Genomic DNA, 18,298 nt, shown 5'->3' with positions numbered 1-18,298 from the left:
GATTCGGACTCAGACTCGGACTCGGGCTCTGGCTCGGTCTCGGCCTTGGCCTTGGTCTCGGTCTCGGTCCTGATCTCGGTCTCGGTCTCGGTCCCGGTCTCGGTCCCGGTCTCGGTCTCGACTTCGGACTCCATCTCGGGTCTATCTCGGACTCCATCTCGGACTCCATCTCGGGTCCATCTCGGACTCCATCTCGGGTCCATCTCGGACTCCACCTCGGGTCCATCTCGGACTCCATCTCGGGTCCATCTCGGACTCCACCTCGGGTCCATCTCGGACTCCATCTCGGGTCCATCTCGGACTCCACCTCGGGTCCATCTCGGACTCCACCTCGGACTCCATCTCGGACTCCATCTCGGGTCCATCTCGGACTCCATCTCGGACTCCAACTCGGGTCCATCTCGGGTCCATCTCGGACTCCATCTCGGACTCCATCTCGGGTCCATCTCGGACTCCACCTCGGACTCCACCTCGGGTCCATCTCGGACTCCACCTCGGACTCCATCTCGGACTCTTCCACGTGTCATGTGTTGGTCCTTTTGGGTCCCTTTTTGGAGCCTCGCTTATTGCTCGCTTTGTGCTCATTCCTCGAGCACTTCGTTAGGAGTTCCACTCCCGCTCTCGATCTTTCAAGTCGGAGCTTTTGGCCCAAACGTGTTACACTTGTTTGGCTTTTGCTTTAGCCACTACCACGTGGCACCCTTCCGGCTCCACTTTGGGGCCTAGGGATTTTGTGTTTCACAGCATAGAGAAACCGTGGAATAAAAATGGAAGGCACCACTAGCCATAAAGGATCATCAGGATCCGTCCCCACAAAATAAAGAAGGCCGTCTTCAAGGCGATATTGAGAATGTAAATGCCAGAATGGCAAGTCATTAGCAAGTGATGCAGGATTCTCAAACTCATTTCGAAGTCTTCAAATCCATGGCTCAATCTTTTGAGCCTCGCGAACCTCATCAAGAGAAGATAGATCTTCTTTTGCACCTTGTAGACACTGAATGTCAAGTACAACAACCGCCAATGGCACAAAATCTCCGTCTAGAAAATCCACAGATGGCGGAACAACAAGCTCATCAAAAACATGAGAAAATAGTGGAGAAGGAAGAGGAGCTCGAGAAAGGGCATTAGAATCAGTTATAGAACTCCCTGGGCGATGAACAACATCAAAATCATATATCTGAAGCTTCAAAGCCCACCAAACAGTACGGCCAACTAGGTTCTTTCGCTTCAATAATGAAGTAACGGCAGCATGATCACCTTCAAGTAACGTTTGAGAACCATGTAGATATGCATGAAGTTTCTCAAAACCCCAGACTACTGCTAAACACTCCTTCTTTGTCGTGAAGTATTTCACCTCCATTGGTTGTAATGTATGACTTATATATGCAATGGGATGGCACTGACCACACAATCCGAAGACCCAATGAAAGATGACGTTGATGACTTCAGCAACGCTCTCAACGGTGCAATGCGATCAAAAAGATGATCCACAAAGCAACCAAGGTACTACACCTTGCCTAGGAAACGTTGCACATCATTCACACATTTTGAAGGAAGGAACTTTAGAACAACCACAAGTTTGTCAGGATCAATTTGCAAACCCTCACGAGAAATACAGTATCCAAAATAAGTTGTGTCCTTGGACCCAAATATGCACTTTGACCGCTTCAGCTTTAAACCAACGTCTTGTAACCGATCTAACACTTTACAAACATCATAAACATGCTCTTTCCACGACCCCTATGAGTGGATCAAGACATCATTAATAAAGTCAGCAATCACCTCTGGCATATCGCAAAGAACCTTGTATATCATCCGCTGGAAAGTTGCTTGAGCTATCGGTACTTGCCAGTACCCAAAAGCAAGATCTAGCTTGGTGAACCAACGACTTCGCCCCAGATGATCCAAGAGATGAGTAGTGTGAGGAAGAGGGTACACATCTAGGATTGTCACTTTATTTAACGGACTGTAGTCGATGTAGAAATGAATACTCCCATCAGGCTTCATCATAAGATGACGTTCATATGCCTAAGGACTCTATGACTTCCAAATAACACCCTTTTCCAACATCTCCTTGATGTTTGCACGTAAAATTTTGATCTCTTTGGGTGACCGATGACGAACAGGAACATTGATTGGACGAGCATCCCAGGTTAGAATCAGATGATGTATGGCAATTTTAGCCCCATACGATAGGTCAAACTCAAAGAGATCAAAATACTCCTTCATAAGCTGGTCAATTGCTGCAATACAAAGATCGTTGAAAGGATCGGAAAAGGGAAAAACAGAACAAGATGGAAACACAGGAGGAAATAGTAGGGGAATAAAAGTAATGGAAGTAGAGGTAAAAGTAGAGGGACGAAGAAGTACGGAAGTGAGAGGAATGGATGAAATATAAGGAAGTATGAGACAAGGGAAAGAGGATGAGGTCAAAAGCCTAACTTAGCACTACCCACAATGACTACAACCCAAGCTCGAAATCACCCACATGCACAACTAAGTCCACCTCATCCTATGCACATGCATGTGTATAACTGTTGCCATAAAGAATGAAAACTGACTCCACTGCACAACGCAAGTATAAACAGCAACGTGTGGCAACAGGCCAAGCAATAGAAGATAAACTCGAATCTGTATCAACCAACATGGAGAGAATAATAGGAGACCTCTTGTTGTAAAAATAAGCTTGGAAAGTAGACACTGGATGAATTAGTGCCGAGTAAACCCCTTGATGATACTCCCGAAAGAAATATGGAAGGGTCATTGACTTATTTGCGCAAGGTCCCTCCATTACTTGTGCAACTCCTCATTTCCCGGATACATCTCGATATTTAGACCTTCCATTGCAACAGCACCAACAAAACGTTGTTGATGGCAAAATTTCCACCCAGGAAATGCAAAGCATCAGTCACGTTGATGGTTCTCTCAGGGAGCATGTCAAATGTCCGTCTAACCTCCATTACCTGCCCGTACTGAGAGTGCATGGCCAGCATGCATGTCCATGATACGAGATTCCTATACAGCATAAAATCAAACATAACTTTTGCTTGTTCTACTAGACCATTGTCCAAATATGCCGTCAGCATCGCATTCCACGTTACCACATTTGTCTCCGGCATTGTATCAAAGACATGCTTAGCTTTTGCAAGATGGCCATTTTGGGCAAATGCTGTTAGTATGGCATTAAAACAGACAAGGTTGTGCTCTGGCATGGTGTCAAATACTCTCTTGGCGTCCATTAAGTGCCCGTTATGTGCATATGCAGCTAGCATGCAGCCCCATGAGATCAAATTCCGCTCTGGCATGGAATCAAACACGAGTTTAGATCTTCCAAGATACCCGTTTTGCGAATATTCGTCTAGCATCGTCGTCCAAGAGACAGAATTCCACTCGGGCATTACCTGGAACAATATATTTGCTTTCTCCATTAAACCTTTAACACCATAGAGCGCTAACATAGCATTCCACGAGAACAGATTTCTCTGCGGCATTCGCTCAAAGATATCCTGTGACTTTTCCAACTGCCCAAAATGGGCATAAGCAGTAAGTACAGAAGTCCACGTAATAAGATCTTTCTCGGGGATATCCTCGAAAACCTTTACGGCCTCTTCTATTCTTCCGCTTCTTCCGTACGCAACGAGCATTGAGTTCCAGCAGACCAAATCCCTTATAGGCATTTGATCAAACACTTGTTGGGCTTTAATCAAATGCCCGTTTTGGGAAAGTGCAGTAAGGAGACAAGTCCACGAGATTAAATCTCTATGAGGCATCGCGCGAAAAACCTGGTTTGCTCGATCTAGCTGCCTGTTGCGACAGTAAGCGTTGAGCAGCATGACCCACGAGAGGGAGTTATTATGGGCGATGGCATCGAACACCTCCTGCGCGTCGAGGGGGCTTCCAACGCGGCCATAGAGCTCGATCAGCTTGTTTTGCACGAAGACATCGGCAGCCCCGAGCGTGGATTGGATCTGGCTGCGAATTTCGTGGGCCGCCGGGATGGAGCGGCATGACTGGAGAAGATCGAGGAGATGGCTCCGTTCGTAGTCAATCCTAGTCAAAAGAAGCATATTCAAAGAGCATCTTATGACTACTAGTCAAAGAAGGATATTCAAAGAGCATCTTAGTTAGGCGAACAGCTCCATCTCCCGCTCAAAAAATTCATGGCTACCAACCTTGCACAGCTACTATTGATCTGCTCCAGATCGCTTTCGTCCCGCGCCTCCAAACTCTTCTGAATAAGAGAATTTAGAGTCTAAAGATCTCGTTGCTTCATCACAACCTGATAATGAGAAACGCGTTGTGAAACGCTCAAGGGAACAAAACAACAGCCTTACAAGATTGGCACGGACGGATTTGAGGAATGCTCTTGCCAGCAACAATCTGAGGTAACGATGCGAAATCTATAAGTGATTAGTATGAGAACAGTTCACCTTTTTTTTGCGGTACTACCAAATAAAAGACCGAGGCTAGCATCTTCGATATTCTGATCGCCTATCTTCACCTGTAATCGAGATACTTGAGCATGACGTTCAGTTCACAATAAACAAGCTTACCGTTCCAGATCAGTTGCAGTCGTAAAACCTGGCCCAGTTTAAAGTAGACTTGACCAGCAGACGAGCTGGAAAGGCCTGAACCTGAGCGCAAGCAAACAAACACGTTAAAAAATATTGTGGTAACCTTGGTAAACGAAGCATCAAGTGCTGCCACAGTAGAAAGTGCAGAGGAGCAAATTAATGCTACCAAACTCGATAATCCAGATATGGAATTTGGCTAGATACTTGAACGAAAATGGGAGAAATCTTTACCCATGGGAACAATCAAGATATTGAGGCCCGAGTCTGGTTTAAGATACTTGAAAACACCTTTGTACCTGTAAGGTGTACTAAACGACAAGCTAGAAAGGCTCTTAAAACACAAAGTTATGTAGGAAGTGGGTGGGGAAACAAAGACATGAAACCAGAAATCTTTTTATACAAAAAACAAGTCCAACAAACCTGAGATGGATGCTGCCACAATCGTGTCCTTGCGGATTGCCATTGGCAACACCTACTATTCCATGGAGCTGACAATCAGGACTGTCGTTCGCCCTTTTCATGAGAAAAAGCCACGTTGCATAAGCGAGGACTGTGGAGCATGGACTGGAGCCTGGGCCGTGGAGTGAAAACTCTCAATTGCATTGCATTCATAAAGTCTTATGCTTCTCGATGGTCACCACAAAACTATAAACACAGATAGATAGACTATACCCGGACCGGGTCGTTCATAGTGGGGATGGGCCGTGGGGCAGTCACTCGAACGGCGTGAATAGGAATAGAGTTCGAAAGGAGTAAGACTTCAACGACGTCAACACTCGAAACTACTCTTATTTTAGTTGGCAGCTAATGCTGAAAGAATTTTTCGTGGTGGTTTCGATGGTTCCCTTGCATGTAAAACAGCATCGTTGTCGATGATGAGCACATCTCCTTTGCGCCATTTGAATGCAACTTTTTCCTCTTCCATTATCCTGTTGCAAGCTGCGAGAAACTTTTCATTCAAAGGAGTGCCATCGCCAAAGCTTATTCCATGTTCTCCAGGTGGGGAGATGAGCATGAGCTCGTAAGTTGCACCAATGCTGTTGAACCAAACCGTTCTTCCGTTTGACTTGCAAAATTTTGTTCCAATTCTTGGTCCCATGAAAAGAGATGCTGTGCCGTTTTGATTCCACTCAATGCGATTGTTCCCTTCTCTAGCCCTGATTGCGAATGAGACCGTGAAGTTATCGAAGCAAATTACGAATCAGGAAGACTTACTTCTTCTCCGCTTCCTCTTTGGTAGATGCTTGCAACACTTCTTGCCAGCTATCCTTTGCTGATGGATCGTTGGACAGAGTGTTGATGTAAGTAAGCCCCTTATCCTCAACCATCTTCAGAAATTCTGGCATCTCTTTCTTGAGCCTTTGGTATACAATGTGGCCCTGGACGATGGGTGAGGCGCCTCCGGCACCGTCAGGAGGCTCAATGTCGCAATAAAACATCACCTTGCTTGGTGTCTTGAGTTGCTACAAGCAGGAAAAACGAAGCATGAGTATATATAATTGCCAAGGTGGAAAGCAACACTCACGTATGCCATCTCGTTGTGGAAACCTATAGGAAAATGCACAGGCAATTCGCTAGCCGTGACAACCCTTCCAATGATGGCTTTCTTATGTCCCCCACGACCATTGTAGACGAAATTATCGTACCCGAAGGCTTCAAGTACATCGTTGAAATCTGAGGCAGTGAGTACTTCGAATCCACGAAGAAGGACAGCTCCACTCTGGTGCAGTGCATGCTCAATGTCTGCCTTTTGGCTCTGAATGCCTTTGAGCAGCATTGACAATGCAGCGCAGCTGCTGTCGAAAGGAACGAAGACATGAGGAATTCGAAACGGATGAGGAGAACGCTGCTCGGGAGTATGGCCTTCTACAAGAACACCAACTGGGATCCCTCTCATTGTTGAGGTTTCTGTATTTCCAGAGGCCGACATACTACACTCTTCTTGCTATAGATCGTAGTAATGCGAAACTTGATCCAGGCGCACATTTACTCATGCAGCTCTGTATTTCCAGCTGGCCGCTCGTGTTTTAAACGTGTAAGATTACAATGTGGTGCGTCAGCTGGATGTGCGTGTCCACACACAACATCACAAGTGTAAATATCTATCTATTTATCTATAATAATAAGAACGAAGGGCCCAATAGGATCCAGCCGTCCGATCCTAGGCTTGGGGCAGCTTTGGAAGCCATGGTTCTTGGGAAGGGGAGGCCACCCCAGGCCCGGGCCAGGGCTGGTGGCCATGGTTAGTGGGAATATCAACTTAATGTTGTGGCGGCCAATGGGTAAGATGCATGTGTGGCCGGGAAGGAAAGAGGGTGTGGCGATAGGTGTTATGCCATGCACGGCTCCATTGCTGCTCTGCTCAGATGTGGTTGTGTGGGCATTCCCGTGAGAGTCTGTGCGTTTGTAAGCTCCTAGAGGAGGTGCTCACAAGGATAACAAGGGCAAGTAGAATGGTAGTCGGGCATACAATCCAGGCTCCTTTCAGGATCAACTCACTTCTGCGCAGTGCGTGAGCAACACCATAGGCAGGGCTGGTGAGGGAGTGTGCCAGAAATGAAGATTTGCGCTATGCTCGGCCATGACCACAACCTCGCCCTTGTCCTTGGACTTGAGTAGCAGCAGCATCAACTTCCATTAGAATAGGACCATCGCCCACAAGAAGTGGAGTGGAAGGACGTGTAGCAAAAAGTTGAAGAAGTGATGTCTTATAACATTGTGCCAAACGAAAAGCATTGTCACGGGTGGTTGGAGCAAGTGCATACACAAGTCCGACAAAATCTTGACAAAGTGTTGGCCATAACATTCCTAACTTGATCCGTTTTGACAAATTTAGCTCTACACAAAATAAAAGGTTTTGGAAACTTGTATCAGCGACTTAGATGGCTCTTAACAAAGATGATACAATTGTTGGAAGGTATCATCACAATCGTTAACATGTCCAAATATGCATTTGAAGAGAACACTCTAGTCCCCATGAGTGGCTACACTCAAACCATTGTACCATTGCAGTGCCATGTGGGAAACTCACGTAAACGTCAAGCATCATCCCAAGAATGATAGGTGGCAATCACTGTGAAGTGATCGAACCAATAGTACACATCATTCCTAGGATTCCCATGAAAGAACTCTAACCAAACGCGAGGATTGGCACCAAGAGCAGGAGGAGCTATATCACATGCCGTGAATGCCGCCATCAATTGAGTTTGATTGTTCAATTGCAATCGCATAGCATCAAGCAATTGCACTAATTGCTGCTCTAGAGTTAGAGGAGAAGACTGTAAGCGACTAAATTTTCCATTTTAGTTTAGTCACTTAACCACACCTCCGACCACTTGGAGGAGTCTCACTCACAACCTCCGTAAGTCCCATTTTGGACTTAGGGACTTGCTAGCCCCAAGAATGGCATCCATGCCACTCAACCATTGCACTTGGTTTAAGTGCTCCACGTGTCTGATCCCACAACCAACACCTCAAGGTACCACCGACACATCAGCCCGTTATGCTAAGGCTATGCCCATTCACCTTGGTCACCTGGTGGTTTGACACCACCTACATCACGGTCCCGTCTATCAAAGACTGGGCCATCCATCCATGAGTGATCATCCTAGATCCACTCCTTAGCATCCATAGGATGCCCACAGACATGGGGAAGAGCCTTCCCCAATATCCTTTTTCCATTCCCCACCAAGTCCCTTTCTACCCATAGCCATGTTCGCCAACACTACCACTGGATTGAGGCCCACAGGCCCGACCACTAAGTCCCACGGTCCTTTGGGACTTCCTCACCACCTGACTGTATCCTTGGTCACCACACCAGAGGGCTACTCCTCTTCCTTTCCACAATCTAGGCCTTTGGGACAACATTTCGGAACACCGTGGCCCTACGCGGGCCTCATGGGTACTCTCCCCGCCTTCCGCCTTTGGGTGCTCTAGCCATGGGCTTAGAGCAAGGTTCCGTTGAGCCACGCGAGGTATCCAAGTAGGTAGTGCCACCCACACTTGGACTGAGAGCATCAGCCAGTCAATCTTCCGGGGGAACTAGAGCCAGCTTTTGAACACTTCGCCAAGCTACCCCGTTTGTCGGTCCGTATTCACTCTAGTCTTGGACTTCTTAGTAGTCAATTCATCACCCAACACTGGGCATGGCCTTTTTAGGCCAAACTGGCCTTTCCTGGCCAAACTGGCTCCACTAGGCTCCAAACCCCCACATTTTCCTTATTAGGCTTTTTGGAAACCCCTGCCACCCCCCCCCCCCCCCCCCCCGGGGGGATTGCTTTGGGTTTTCACCCAACTGCCTGTATTAATATTTGGACTCGGATTCGGTCTCGGTCCCGATTTCGGACTCGGACTCGGACTCGGTCTCGGTCTCGGTCTCGGTCTCGGTCTCGGACTCCATGTAAGCCACAAATTTTTCCTTTCCAATTTGCCAGCTTACCTCGTCTATCCGTCCAACATTGCCTTGGCTTTTGCTAAGTTCCCTTGCCAAGGTTCTCGCCTATGGTACCAGCTCCTACTTGGTTTCAGCTACTCACTGCACGAGCAATGGAGCGTTAGCCATCCTTCCACGGATTCCCAAATCACTCCCAATCCCCCTCCCCGGGTTAGACTGGACTTAAGGTTCGGCTACACTCCCCGCAAGCACAAGCAGCCAAGCACACCAAGCTTCCAGGTTCCTAACATCCCTTGGTACCACAAGACTTGATCATGGGACCCTCTAAATCCCAAGTCTTGAGTGCAACACTTGCTTCGGGACGCCGGGGCGAAACACCGTGGCCTAACGGCCCGGCATGGGTACCTCTCGCCCCCCACTTCCATCCCGAAGGAAGGCCCAAGCCCCTAGGAAGGGCGAGGACCAATGAGCCGCATGGTACTCAAGTGGGGCACCACTCCACATGAGCCGGGAGCACCGCAATCGGTTTCCCTTTCGGGAGTGGGAGCTGCTCTTGAGCACTTCCTTGGATGGCCCCTCCGGCACCAACCAAGTCCATGCTCACTCCCACCCAAGGCCCCTCGGTCCCAGTCCCAACCTCAAGTCAGTTTGGGAGCCCCACTGGAGAGTCCCTTCTAAACTGGTTCCTGGACCTCACTATCCCTACTATACTTTTGGAACCCCCTGCAGCCCCCCCCCCTGGGGGACGCACGCTTTGGGCTTTCACCCCTTGACCCGTATTAGTATTTGGACTTAGTCTCTGGCTCGATCTCGGATCCGATTTCGGATCCGACTTCGGATTCGGTCTCGGACTCGATCGCGGACTCGATCTCGGACCCGATCTCGGGCCCGACCTCGGACTCGACTTCGGACTCGGTCTCAGACCCGATTTCGGATCTCGGACTCCGTCTCGAACTCGGACTCGAACTCGGTCCCCGAGTCGGTCTTGGACTCGATTCCGGACTCTATCTCGAACTCGGTCCTAGAGTCGGTCTTGGACTCGATCTTTGACTTGGTCCCATCCGATGAACTCTTTGTCATTTTGGTCATGCTTTCGGGGTTCCCTTAGCCTACGACACCTCGGCGAGTTGGTTCCTTACAACTCCACCACCCATAGAAGAAGTTCGATGCCCACATCGAACGTCTCTTTTTTATCCTACGACTTGTTGACCATGTCTCCGGGGGCATCCCCCCACTTAGCGGTGTGCCTAAGTTAGCCTCCCCGGCCAAGAGCTCATGACAACGGAATATAGGTGTCCCTATACTCCACCCCTCACCACGCCCTAGTATGGGGTCGGGACTTGAACCCAGCCTTGCTTTACTAGGGGGTTGGGACTCAAACCCAACCTCCGTAGAATACGTCTACGGATTCGACATCCCCGCAGGGAGTCGGGCGTAGCTCCCTACGCCTGGTTGACCTAGCTAACCCATGCTAATTAGCTCACCTTCGGCGCGCCTTCGGGTCCCAACATATGCCATTGCTCAACTTCTCAAATTGATACTTTTAATTGAACTTTGCATAAGTACATAGAGTTCTGCCATGCAGAAATTCCTCCACTAGATCTCGCACGTTCGCTAGGTTCTCCTCCGGTTCCCATGTTGCTTCGCAGTGTGGAAATCCTTTCCACTTCACATGGAACTCTCTCACCTCGCGTCCTTGTCGCTTGCTCTTGCGCGCATTGAGGATGGCCTCGACTTCGTATTCCTCCTCCCCTTGGATAACCTCAGGTAAAGGTCTTACTTGGTCCTTGCGAAGCGGATCCTCAAAATACGGCTTGAGTAAGTTCACGTGGAACACGGGGTGCATCTTCCCCATCTCTCGAGGAAGTCGGAGACGGTAAGCCACTTTACCGATTCGAGCCTCAATCTCGTAAGGCCCCGCGAACCTGCTTAAGGAACTCAAGATCAATTCATTTACAGGAATACATGCATTTTTACCTTTGGGTCAACTTCCGGCTGATCCCACTTGGTAGCCTGAGGTTCTTGGTGTTCAGCCACACCTTCTCCCCAGCTTGGAACTCCACATCTCGACGCTTTTGGTTCGCGTACTTAGTTTGCCTTTGTTGAGCCCGTTCCAAGGAATCCCTCACTAGATTCCAAATGTTGAGTCTTTCCGCTGTGAATGCCTCCACTGCGGGTAACTCTCCATGATACTCGGCCACGCCGAGTTCCACAGGACCTTCAATAGCTCGCCCATTGATGACTTCCCATGGACTCACCCCGATGCTCGAATGTGGTGAGTTGTTATAACACATTTCCGCAAGTCCCAAATGACTTACCCAGTCGGTCTGGTCTCCCGAGACATAGCATCGCAAATAATCCTCCAGCTGTCTATTCACCCTTTCCGTTTGTCCGTCTGTCAAGAAGTGTTAGTGCCATCAATCTTGACTCAATACCCATTACCTGTCTGTGGGTGATAGGCCGTGCTGAATTTCAACTTGGTGCGATACTGTTCTAGGAGTGTCCTCCAGAACCTACTGGTGAAGATCTTATCTCGATCTGAGATAATCTCTTCCGGCCTTCCCCGCACTCGAACCACTTGTTCGAAGAACAGCTTCGCCACACCTTCCGCATCCACATCCGTTGTGGTGGGTATGAAATGTGCCATCTTTGAAAATCGGTCCACCACCACAAATATCGCATCGAACCCCTCGCTTGGGGGTAGTCCCGTGATGAAGTCCATCGTGAGACATTTCCACGGACGATCTGGAATGGGGATGCTTTGCAACAAGCCCCCACTAGCCTTCGTCACGGCTTTGACCTGCTGACATGTTGGACATGTCTTACATAGTCTTGGACATCCTTAGCCATATCTGGCCAGTGATACTTCCTTTTGAGTAAGCCCATCGTCTTGGGCACTCCGCCGTGTCCCGCAAGAGGTCCGTCATGACACTCTTCCAAGGCTACCTTCCTTAGTTCCCCTTCTGGAACATACACCCTCGTTTACTTGTAATATATGAGTCCGTTGCGTTCCGCATAGCCCGTTTTCTCTTCCGTTGGCAGCTCACCTCTCTGGTGAGCTTCCCGCGCCTCCAGATTCCTCAGCAACACTTCTCGTGCTAGACCATCACTCTCGTATGCGGTCCGCACATCGTCCCAAAAGGTTGCTGTCGCGCTAGATATCGCCAACTTCAAGCTCGCTTTTCGACTGAGCGCATCTGCCAGGATGTTGCTCTTCCCAGGCTTGTACAGGATCTCGCAATCAAACTCGGCCAAGGCATTGGCCCACCGACCTTGTTTTCCCCTTAGGTCGGGCTGTGACAAGAAGTGTTTCGTTGCCACATTGTCCGTGTAAACCTTGAAGTGTCTCCCAAGGTAGTGTCGCCACTCCTTGAGCGCCTTGACCACCGCAAACAATTCCTTCTCGTGGGCAGGCCACTTCCGTTGAGCCTTGTCCAGCTTCTTCGAGAAGAACGCTACTGGATGGTTGTCTTGCTTCAAAACCGCGCCCAACGCAAAGTCCGAAGCATCCGTGTCTACCTCAAAGTCTTTACCAAAGTCTGGTAAGGCCAACACCGAAGCCTTCCTCAACTTCCCTTTGAGGTGGACGAATGCTGCCTCGCATTCCGTTGTCCATACCATCTTCCCTTTTCCTGTTTGGTCCGTTAAGGGCAGGGCTACTCTCGAATAGTGTCTGATAAACTTTCGATAGTAGTTGCATAGCCCCAGGAACGCCCTCAACTCATGTACATTCGATGGTCGTTCCCATTCCTGGATCGCTTGGACCTTCTCCGGGTCCACCTTGAGCCCGTCCTGGCCCACCACATGCCCGAGAAACTTTACCTCTTGTTGAGCAAAGTCACATTTGCTCTCTTTAGCATACAGTTTGTGTTCCCTTAGTTTCTCAAACACCTTCGCCAAGTGTTCGGCATGCTCCTCTAGCGTCTCGCTATAGATCAGGATGTCGTCAATATAGACGACCACGAAGCGATCCAGATAGGGTACAAAGATGTGGTTCATCAACGCCGAAAACGTTGCCGGCGCATTGCACAGCCCAAAGGGCATCACCAAAAACTCAAAGCTCCCATACCTCGTTCGACAGGTTGTCTTCTCGACATCTTCCTCAGCTACCCTGATCTGGTAGTATCCTGACCTTAGGTCAATCCTCGAGAAGTATTTTGCCTTTCCCAACCTATCGAACAGGTCCTCGATCCTTGGCAAAGGGTACTTGTTCTTCTTGGTATACTTGTTGAGCAACCGGTAGTCTATGCACATGCGCATAGATCCATCTTTCTTTTTCACAAATAGCACCGGCGCCCCATACGGCGACTTGCTCAACCTAACATACCCTTTGTCCACCAACTCCTCTAGTTGGCTCTTGAGCTCCTTGAGTTCTTTTTCGTTCAATCGATAGGGTGGACGAACCACCGCCTCAGCACCCTCGACCAGCTCAATCTTATGTTCTATCGGTCGTGCGGGGGGCAACCCCGCCGGTAGCTCCTCCGGCATCGTATCCTGGAATTGGTCCAGCACCTGCTGGATCACTAAAGGTACTTCTTCCGTTCTTGTCTTTTTGTCACTCTTCACCGAGAGTAAGCACAAAAAGGCTGCCTTAGTTCCTTTAGTGAGTTGTCCTCTCGTGGACACCAGGTTTAAGCATGACTCTTTGGCCTTGCTTTGCCCTACCTTTAGATCCTGGGCTTCCACCCTAGATCTTCTTCCTTGGGCATTCGCCAATACCACAAGGTTCCTACCTTGTCCATGTAGGGCTACCACGAACCGATTAAACCAATCCATTCCGAAGATCACGTCAAATCCCGCCATGTCCAAGACGGTGAAATCCATGTCCACTTTCCATGTCCCCACTTCGACTCTCGCTTGTCGAAGTACCTCATCGGTGCTTTGGCTACCTTGAACAAACTCTATAGTCCTTGGTTCGCCTAGCCGCTGCACCGTTAGTCCGGCTTGCCGGACTATGTCTGCAGCCACAAAATTATCCGAAGCACCCGTGTCAATAAGGATCTTAACAAAGCTACCTCCGAGCTTCCCTCGGAGGGCTAGTAGATGTCGCGAACGACTCTCTACCAAAGTTGCTCGTGTAATGAGTAACTTTGAGTTAGGGACTGGATCACATACCTCAGTTTGGACTTCACCCGACTTGATGGCCATATTGGCTCTGGCCTTCTTCGGGTAGGGACATTCCCTCGAGAAGTGTCCCGCTTCGCCGCAGTTATAGCATACGTTGTTGCCCACGCTGCTATACGACTTGACCTTCTTATCCGTGGGTTTGTCTTTTTTCGCTTGACTTCCCCACGTACTCGCTCGCTGGCCACCGGCTTTGCCTTTCCGGAACCCCGAGGACTCATTCTTAGAGAAACTCTTCTTGAATTTCCCCTTGCTATATGTTCCCCTCGGTTTGGCCCCTTTGTGAAACGTGGATCCCGACCCCGTCGTGTTCCCCTTTCGCAGGTTATCGTTGAAATGCACCTTGATGGCCGCATCCAACGCTTCCTTGTAGTTGGTCGGGTTCCAGCGCATCACCTCACCGCGAGCCCAGGTTTGCAAACCTGATATAAAGGCATGGAACGCATCCATATCCCCCATGTCCGTGACAAGTATCCTCTTTGCCATGAACCCATTCACATATTCCTGGATGGTTCCAGTTTGCTTCAGCCTACTCAACTCATCTCTCAGATGCAGAGTGGCATTCGGAGGAACGTATGTCGCGCGGATCCTCGCCTTCATCATGTCCCAGGTGGCCACCGGTCCTTCGTTGGCCTCCGTTGTTCTCCACCAAGACTTGGCATTATCTGCCAAGTATGGTTTTGCACATGGGACCTTCTCCGAGCTCGGTAACCGCAATGCTCGGAAGTAGTCCTCCATATCGTAAAACCAATCCTCCACAACCTTATAGTCGTTCACTCCCTTGAACACCGGTGGGGGCTTTGGTTTGTACTTGGGAACTGCCTGAGGGACTGATTCCACTTCGGTCTGTTCGACCTTGTCTGGTTTTGCCTCAGTCCCTGCCGAAGGGTCCGCACCTTCTGCGCTGCCAGCATCCGCAGTCTTTCGCTTTTTCTTCCGCTTCTCGTCACGCTTTAACTCGCGTACGAGAGTCTCCAGCAGGGCATTGGTCTGTGCCAACTGTCCTTCTAGCACGTCCAATCGAGCCTTGGACGACCGAACCTCGCCACCGGACTCCTGTTTGGAAGTTTCCTCACTGGAGTCCCCCTCATGCAAGGATTCCTCATCCATAGCCTCTTGTTCAACCAGAGGCTCCAGCTCCGGCGGAGGTTCCGTCTCCGCCTGGGTTCGCTTACGCCCTGCCCTTGCCATCTCCCAGCAATCCGCCTCTATCCTTCGCTAGAACTGAGATAAAGGCTCCGATACCAAATTGTAAGCCACAAATTTTTCCTTTCCAATTTGCCAGCTTACCTCGTCTATCCGTCCAACACTGCCTTGGCTTTTGCTAAGTTCCCTTGCCAAGGTTCTCGCCTATGGTACCAGCTCCTACTTGGTTTCAGCTACTCACTGCACGAGCAATGGAGCGTTAGCCATCCTTCCACGGATTCCCCAAATCACTCCCAATCCCCCTCCCCGGGTTAGACTGGACTTAAGGTTCGGCTACACTCCCCGCAAGCACAAGCAGCCAAGCACACCAAGCTTCCAGGTTCCTAACATCCCTTGGTACCACAAGACTTGATCATGGGACCCTCTAAATCCCAAGTCTTGAGTGCAACACTTGCTTCGGGACGCCGGGGCGAAACACCGTGGCCTAACGGCCCGGCATGGGTACCTCTCGCCCCCCACTTCCATCCCGAAGGAAGGCCCAAGCCCCTAGGAAGGGCGAGGACCAATGAGCCACATGGTACTCAAGTGGGGCACCACTCCACATGAGCCGGGAGCACCGCAATCGGTTTCCCTTTCGGGAGTGGGAGCTGCTCTTGAGCACTTCCTTGGATGGCCCCTCCGGCACCAACCAAGTCCATGCTCACTCCCACCCAAGGCCCCTCGGTCCCAGTCCCAACCTCAAGTCAGTTTGGGAGCCCCACTGGAGAGTCCCTTCTAAACTGGTTCCTGGACCTCACTATCCCTACTATACTTTTGGAACCCCCTGCAGCCCCCCCCCCCTGGGGGACGCACGCTTTGGGCTTTCACCCCTTGACCCGTATTAGTATTTGGACTTAGTCTCTGGCTCGATCTCGGATCCGATTTCGGATCCGACTTCGGATTCGGTCTCGGACTCGATCGCGGACTCGATCTCGGACCCGATCTCGGGCCCAACCTCGGACTCGACTTCGGACTCGGTCTCAGACCCGATTTCGGATCTCGGACTCCGTCTCGAACTCGGTCTCGAACTCGGACTCGAACTCGGTCCCCGAGTCGGTCTTGGACTCGATTCCGGACTCTATCTCGAACTCGGTCCTAGAGTCGGTCTTGGACTCGATCTTTGACTTGGTCCCATCCGATGAACTCTTTGTCATTTTGGTCATGCTTTCGGGGTTCCCTTAGCCTACGACACCTCGGCGAGTTGGTTCCTTACACTCCATCTCGGACTCTATCTTGGGTCCATCTCGGGTCCATCTCAGACTCCATTTCGGACTCCACTTCAGGTCCATCTTGGACTCCGTCTCGGATTCCATTTCGGGTCCATCTCGGACTCCATCTCAGACATTTCCACGTGTCATGTGTTGGTCCTTTTTGGGTCCTTTTTTGGAGCCTTGCTTGTTGGTTGCCTCGTGCTCGCTCCTCAAGCACTTTGTTGGGAGTTCCACTCCCACTTGACCTTCCAAGTCGGAGTTTTTAGTCCAAACGTGTTACGCTCGTTTGGCTTTCGCTTCGGCCACTACCATGTGGCACCCTTTCCGGCTCCACTTTGGGGCCTAGGGATTTTGTGTCTCACAAAGACTACTACTTTGCCATGAAGATGAATAGAAAGGAAAAAAAGCAAAAGAAGGAAAATGAGAAAACATTAGGAGGAAAGGGAGATTTAAACAATAGAAAAACTAAATATCTGAAAGGAAAAATCAAAAAATGGAAATGGAAAAAGCTAAATCTAAATTAAAATCCCAAATCCAAGCACTCCTCAGGGACAATGAAAGGTGCCTCTCACTTCTACCAATGTGAGTGCTTGGAATATGGAAAAGGCAATGTGTATATCAATTAGCGCAAAAACTCTAGCTTATATACAAAAGTGAGTGGTCCGGATTAAAATCAATCCAACAGTTACCAAAATCCTACTACGTTAATATTAGTATATAGCATCGTAGTTGTACACTTGGACCTCACAGTACTTAAGCTACCATTTTTATAAATATTTTTTATATGCATATTTATGAAAGTGATTTTTTTTTAGATTCTATGAGGATTCTTTATTAAAGAATAATACTACTAATTTATATTAGATATCTAAATATTTATAAATTAAATTTAGTTTTGTAACTAACTCTTATATAATTTTTAGTTTGCTTTAGAAAACTTATAAAGTAACAAATATACTTACTCCTTTTAAATTTTTCTGTTAACATAAATATTCTTTAGTAATTATTATATAAACCATGTTTACCATCCATGAGTAAATTTCAAAAGGATTGTCATATGAATCTAGTTGTAGAATAATATTACTATTTTATATTGGATATCTAGATTCATTTAAATTAAATATATTTTGTGACTAACTTTTATATAATTTTTAGTTTCCTTTATAAAACCTATAAAGTAAGAAATATACCTACTCTTTTTAAATTTTTCTTTTAACATAAATATTCTTTAGTTATCACTAATATAAACCATGTTTACCATCTATGAGTAAATTTCAAAAAGGATTGTCACATAAATCTAGTTTATCAAAAGTTCATTCTCACCATAAATTGAGAAACACATACTTTAGATATATAAGTAGCTTTAAGGTTTCAATTTATTTCAACAAATGTAATAGTAAGATAAATAATTGTATTTTATCTCATGATTACAATATGATCTTTAAAGAGCACTCTTCATACATATAACTCTTGGATAAATAATCAAAATAATTTTTGATAAGAATTATATAATATTTTTGGCCACCAAAACTTAATCCAAAACTTTTGCTATAAAGGCAATTGTACTTATGTGCATTATATAAAAGTCTATTCTCCTATAAAATAGATATGGTTATCTTAAATTCTATCATCATAATATATGAGAGATAACCATACAAAATCATCATTACTTTATGAAACAATATGTTATTATCTTTTATTTTGTCAAAATATTTATTCATGTCAAGAGTTTTTTTACACCTTTCATATAATAATTGTTTACTAGATTAATTGATCAAAGAATATTTTAAAGATCCAATACTATTAAGCAA

The 18,298-nt window shown here is 47.9% G+C and overlaps 2 protein-coding genes across 2 annotated transcripts; both read right to left on the bottom strand.

Annotated features, from left to right (window-relative positions):
- Positions 1–2,831: 2,831 nt before the first annotated feature.
- On the bottom strand, positions 2,832–5,037 carry LOC112342566 (pentatricopeptide repeat-containing protein At4g02750-like). The gene is made up of 3 exons (XM_024664600.1): positions 4,995–5,037; positions 4,502–4,634; positions 2,832–4,050 (listed from the first exon to the last, which is right to left on the bottom strand). Exons 1-3 carry the CDS (start codon positions 5,035–5,037, stop codon positions 2,832–2,834), a joined length of 1,395 nt encoding a protein of 464 aa, XP_024520368.1.
- Positions 5,038–5,155: 118 nt separating this feature from the next.
- On the bottom strand, positions 5,156–6,590 carry LOC9659440 (clavaminate synthase-like protein At3g21360). The gene is made up of 3 exons (XM_002990756.2): positions 6,100–6,590; positions 5,790–6,037; positions 5,156–5,731 (listed from the first exon to the last, which is right to left on the bottom strand). Exons 1-3 carry the CDS (start codon positions 6,502–6,504, stop codon positions 5,368–5,370), a joined length of 1,017 nt encoding a protein of 338 aa, XP_002990802.1. The 5' UTR covers positions 6,505–6,590; the 3' UTR covers positions 5,156–5,367.
- Positions 6,591–18,298: the final 11,708 nt, after the last annotated feature.

The sequence above is a fragment of the Selaginella moellendorffii genome, unplaced genomic scaffold (genome assembly GCF_000143415.4).
Source record: "Selaginella moellendorffii unplaced genomic scaffold, v1.0 SELMOscaffold_112, whole genome shotgun sequence".
NCBI lineage: Eukaryota > Viridiplantae > Streptophyta > Lycopodiopsida > Selaginellales > Selaginellaceae > Selaginella > Selaginella moellendorffii.
This window is presented reverse-complemented; position numbering and strand designations above follow the sequence as displayed.

Bases quoted from the DNA above. Each gene is read 5' to 3' on its own strand.
- LOC112342566 (XM_024664600.1), bottom strand. From the start codon at position 5,037: ATGGCAATCCGCAAGGACACGATTGTGGCAGCATCCATCTCAG. The intron at 4,635-4,994 runs GTTTGTTGGACT...GCTTGCGCTCAG, and splicing joins TGTGGCAGCATCCATCTCAG to GTTCAGGCCTTTCCAGCTCG. The intron at 4,051-4,501 runs GTGAAGATAGGC...TCTTTTGACTAG, and splicing joins CTCAAGTATCTCGATTACAG to GATTGACTACGAACGGAGCC.
- LOC9659440 (XM_002990756.2), bottom strand. From the start codon at position 6,504: ATGTCGGCCTCTGGAAATACAGAAACCTCAACAATGAGAGGGATCCCA. The intron at 6,038-6,099 runs GTGAGTGTTGCT...TCCTGCTTGTAG, and splicing joins TCCACAACGAGATGGCATAC to CAACTCAAGACACCAAGCAA. The intron at 5,732-5,789 runs GTAAGTCTTCCT...ATTCGCAATCAG, and splicing joins AAAGAGGAAGCGGAGAAGAA to GGCTAGAGAAGGGAACAATC.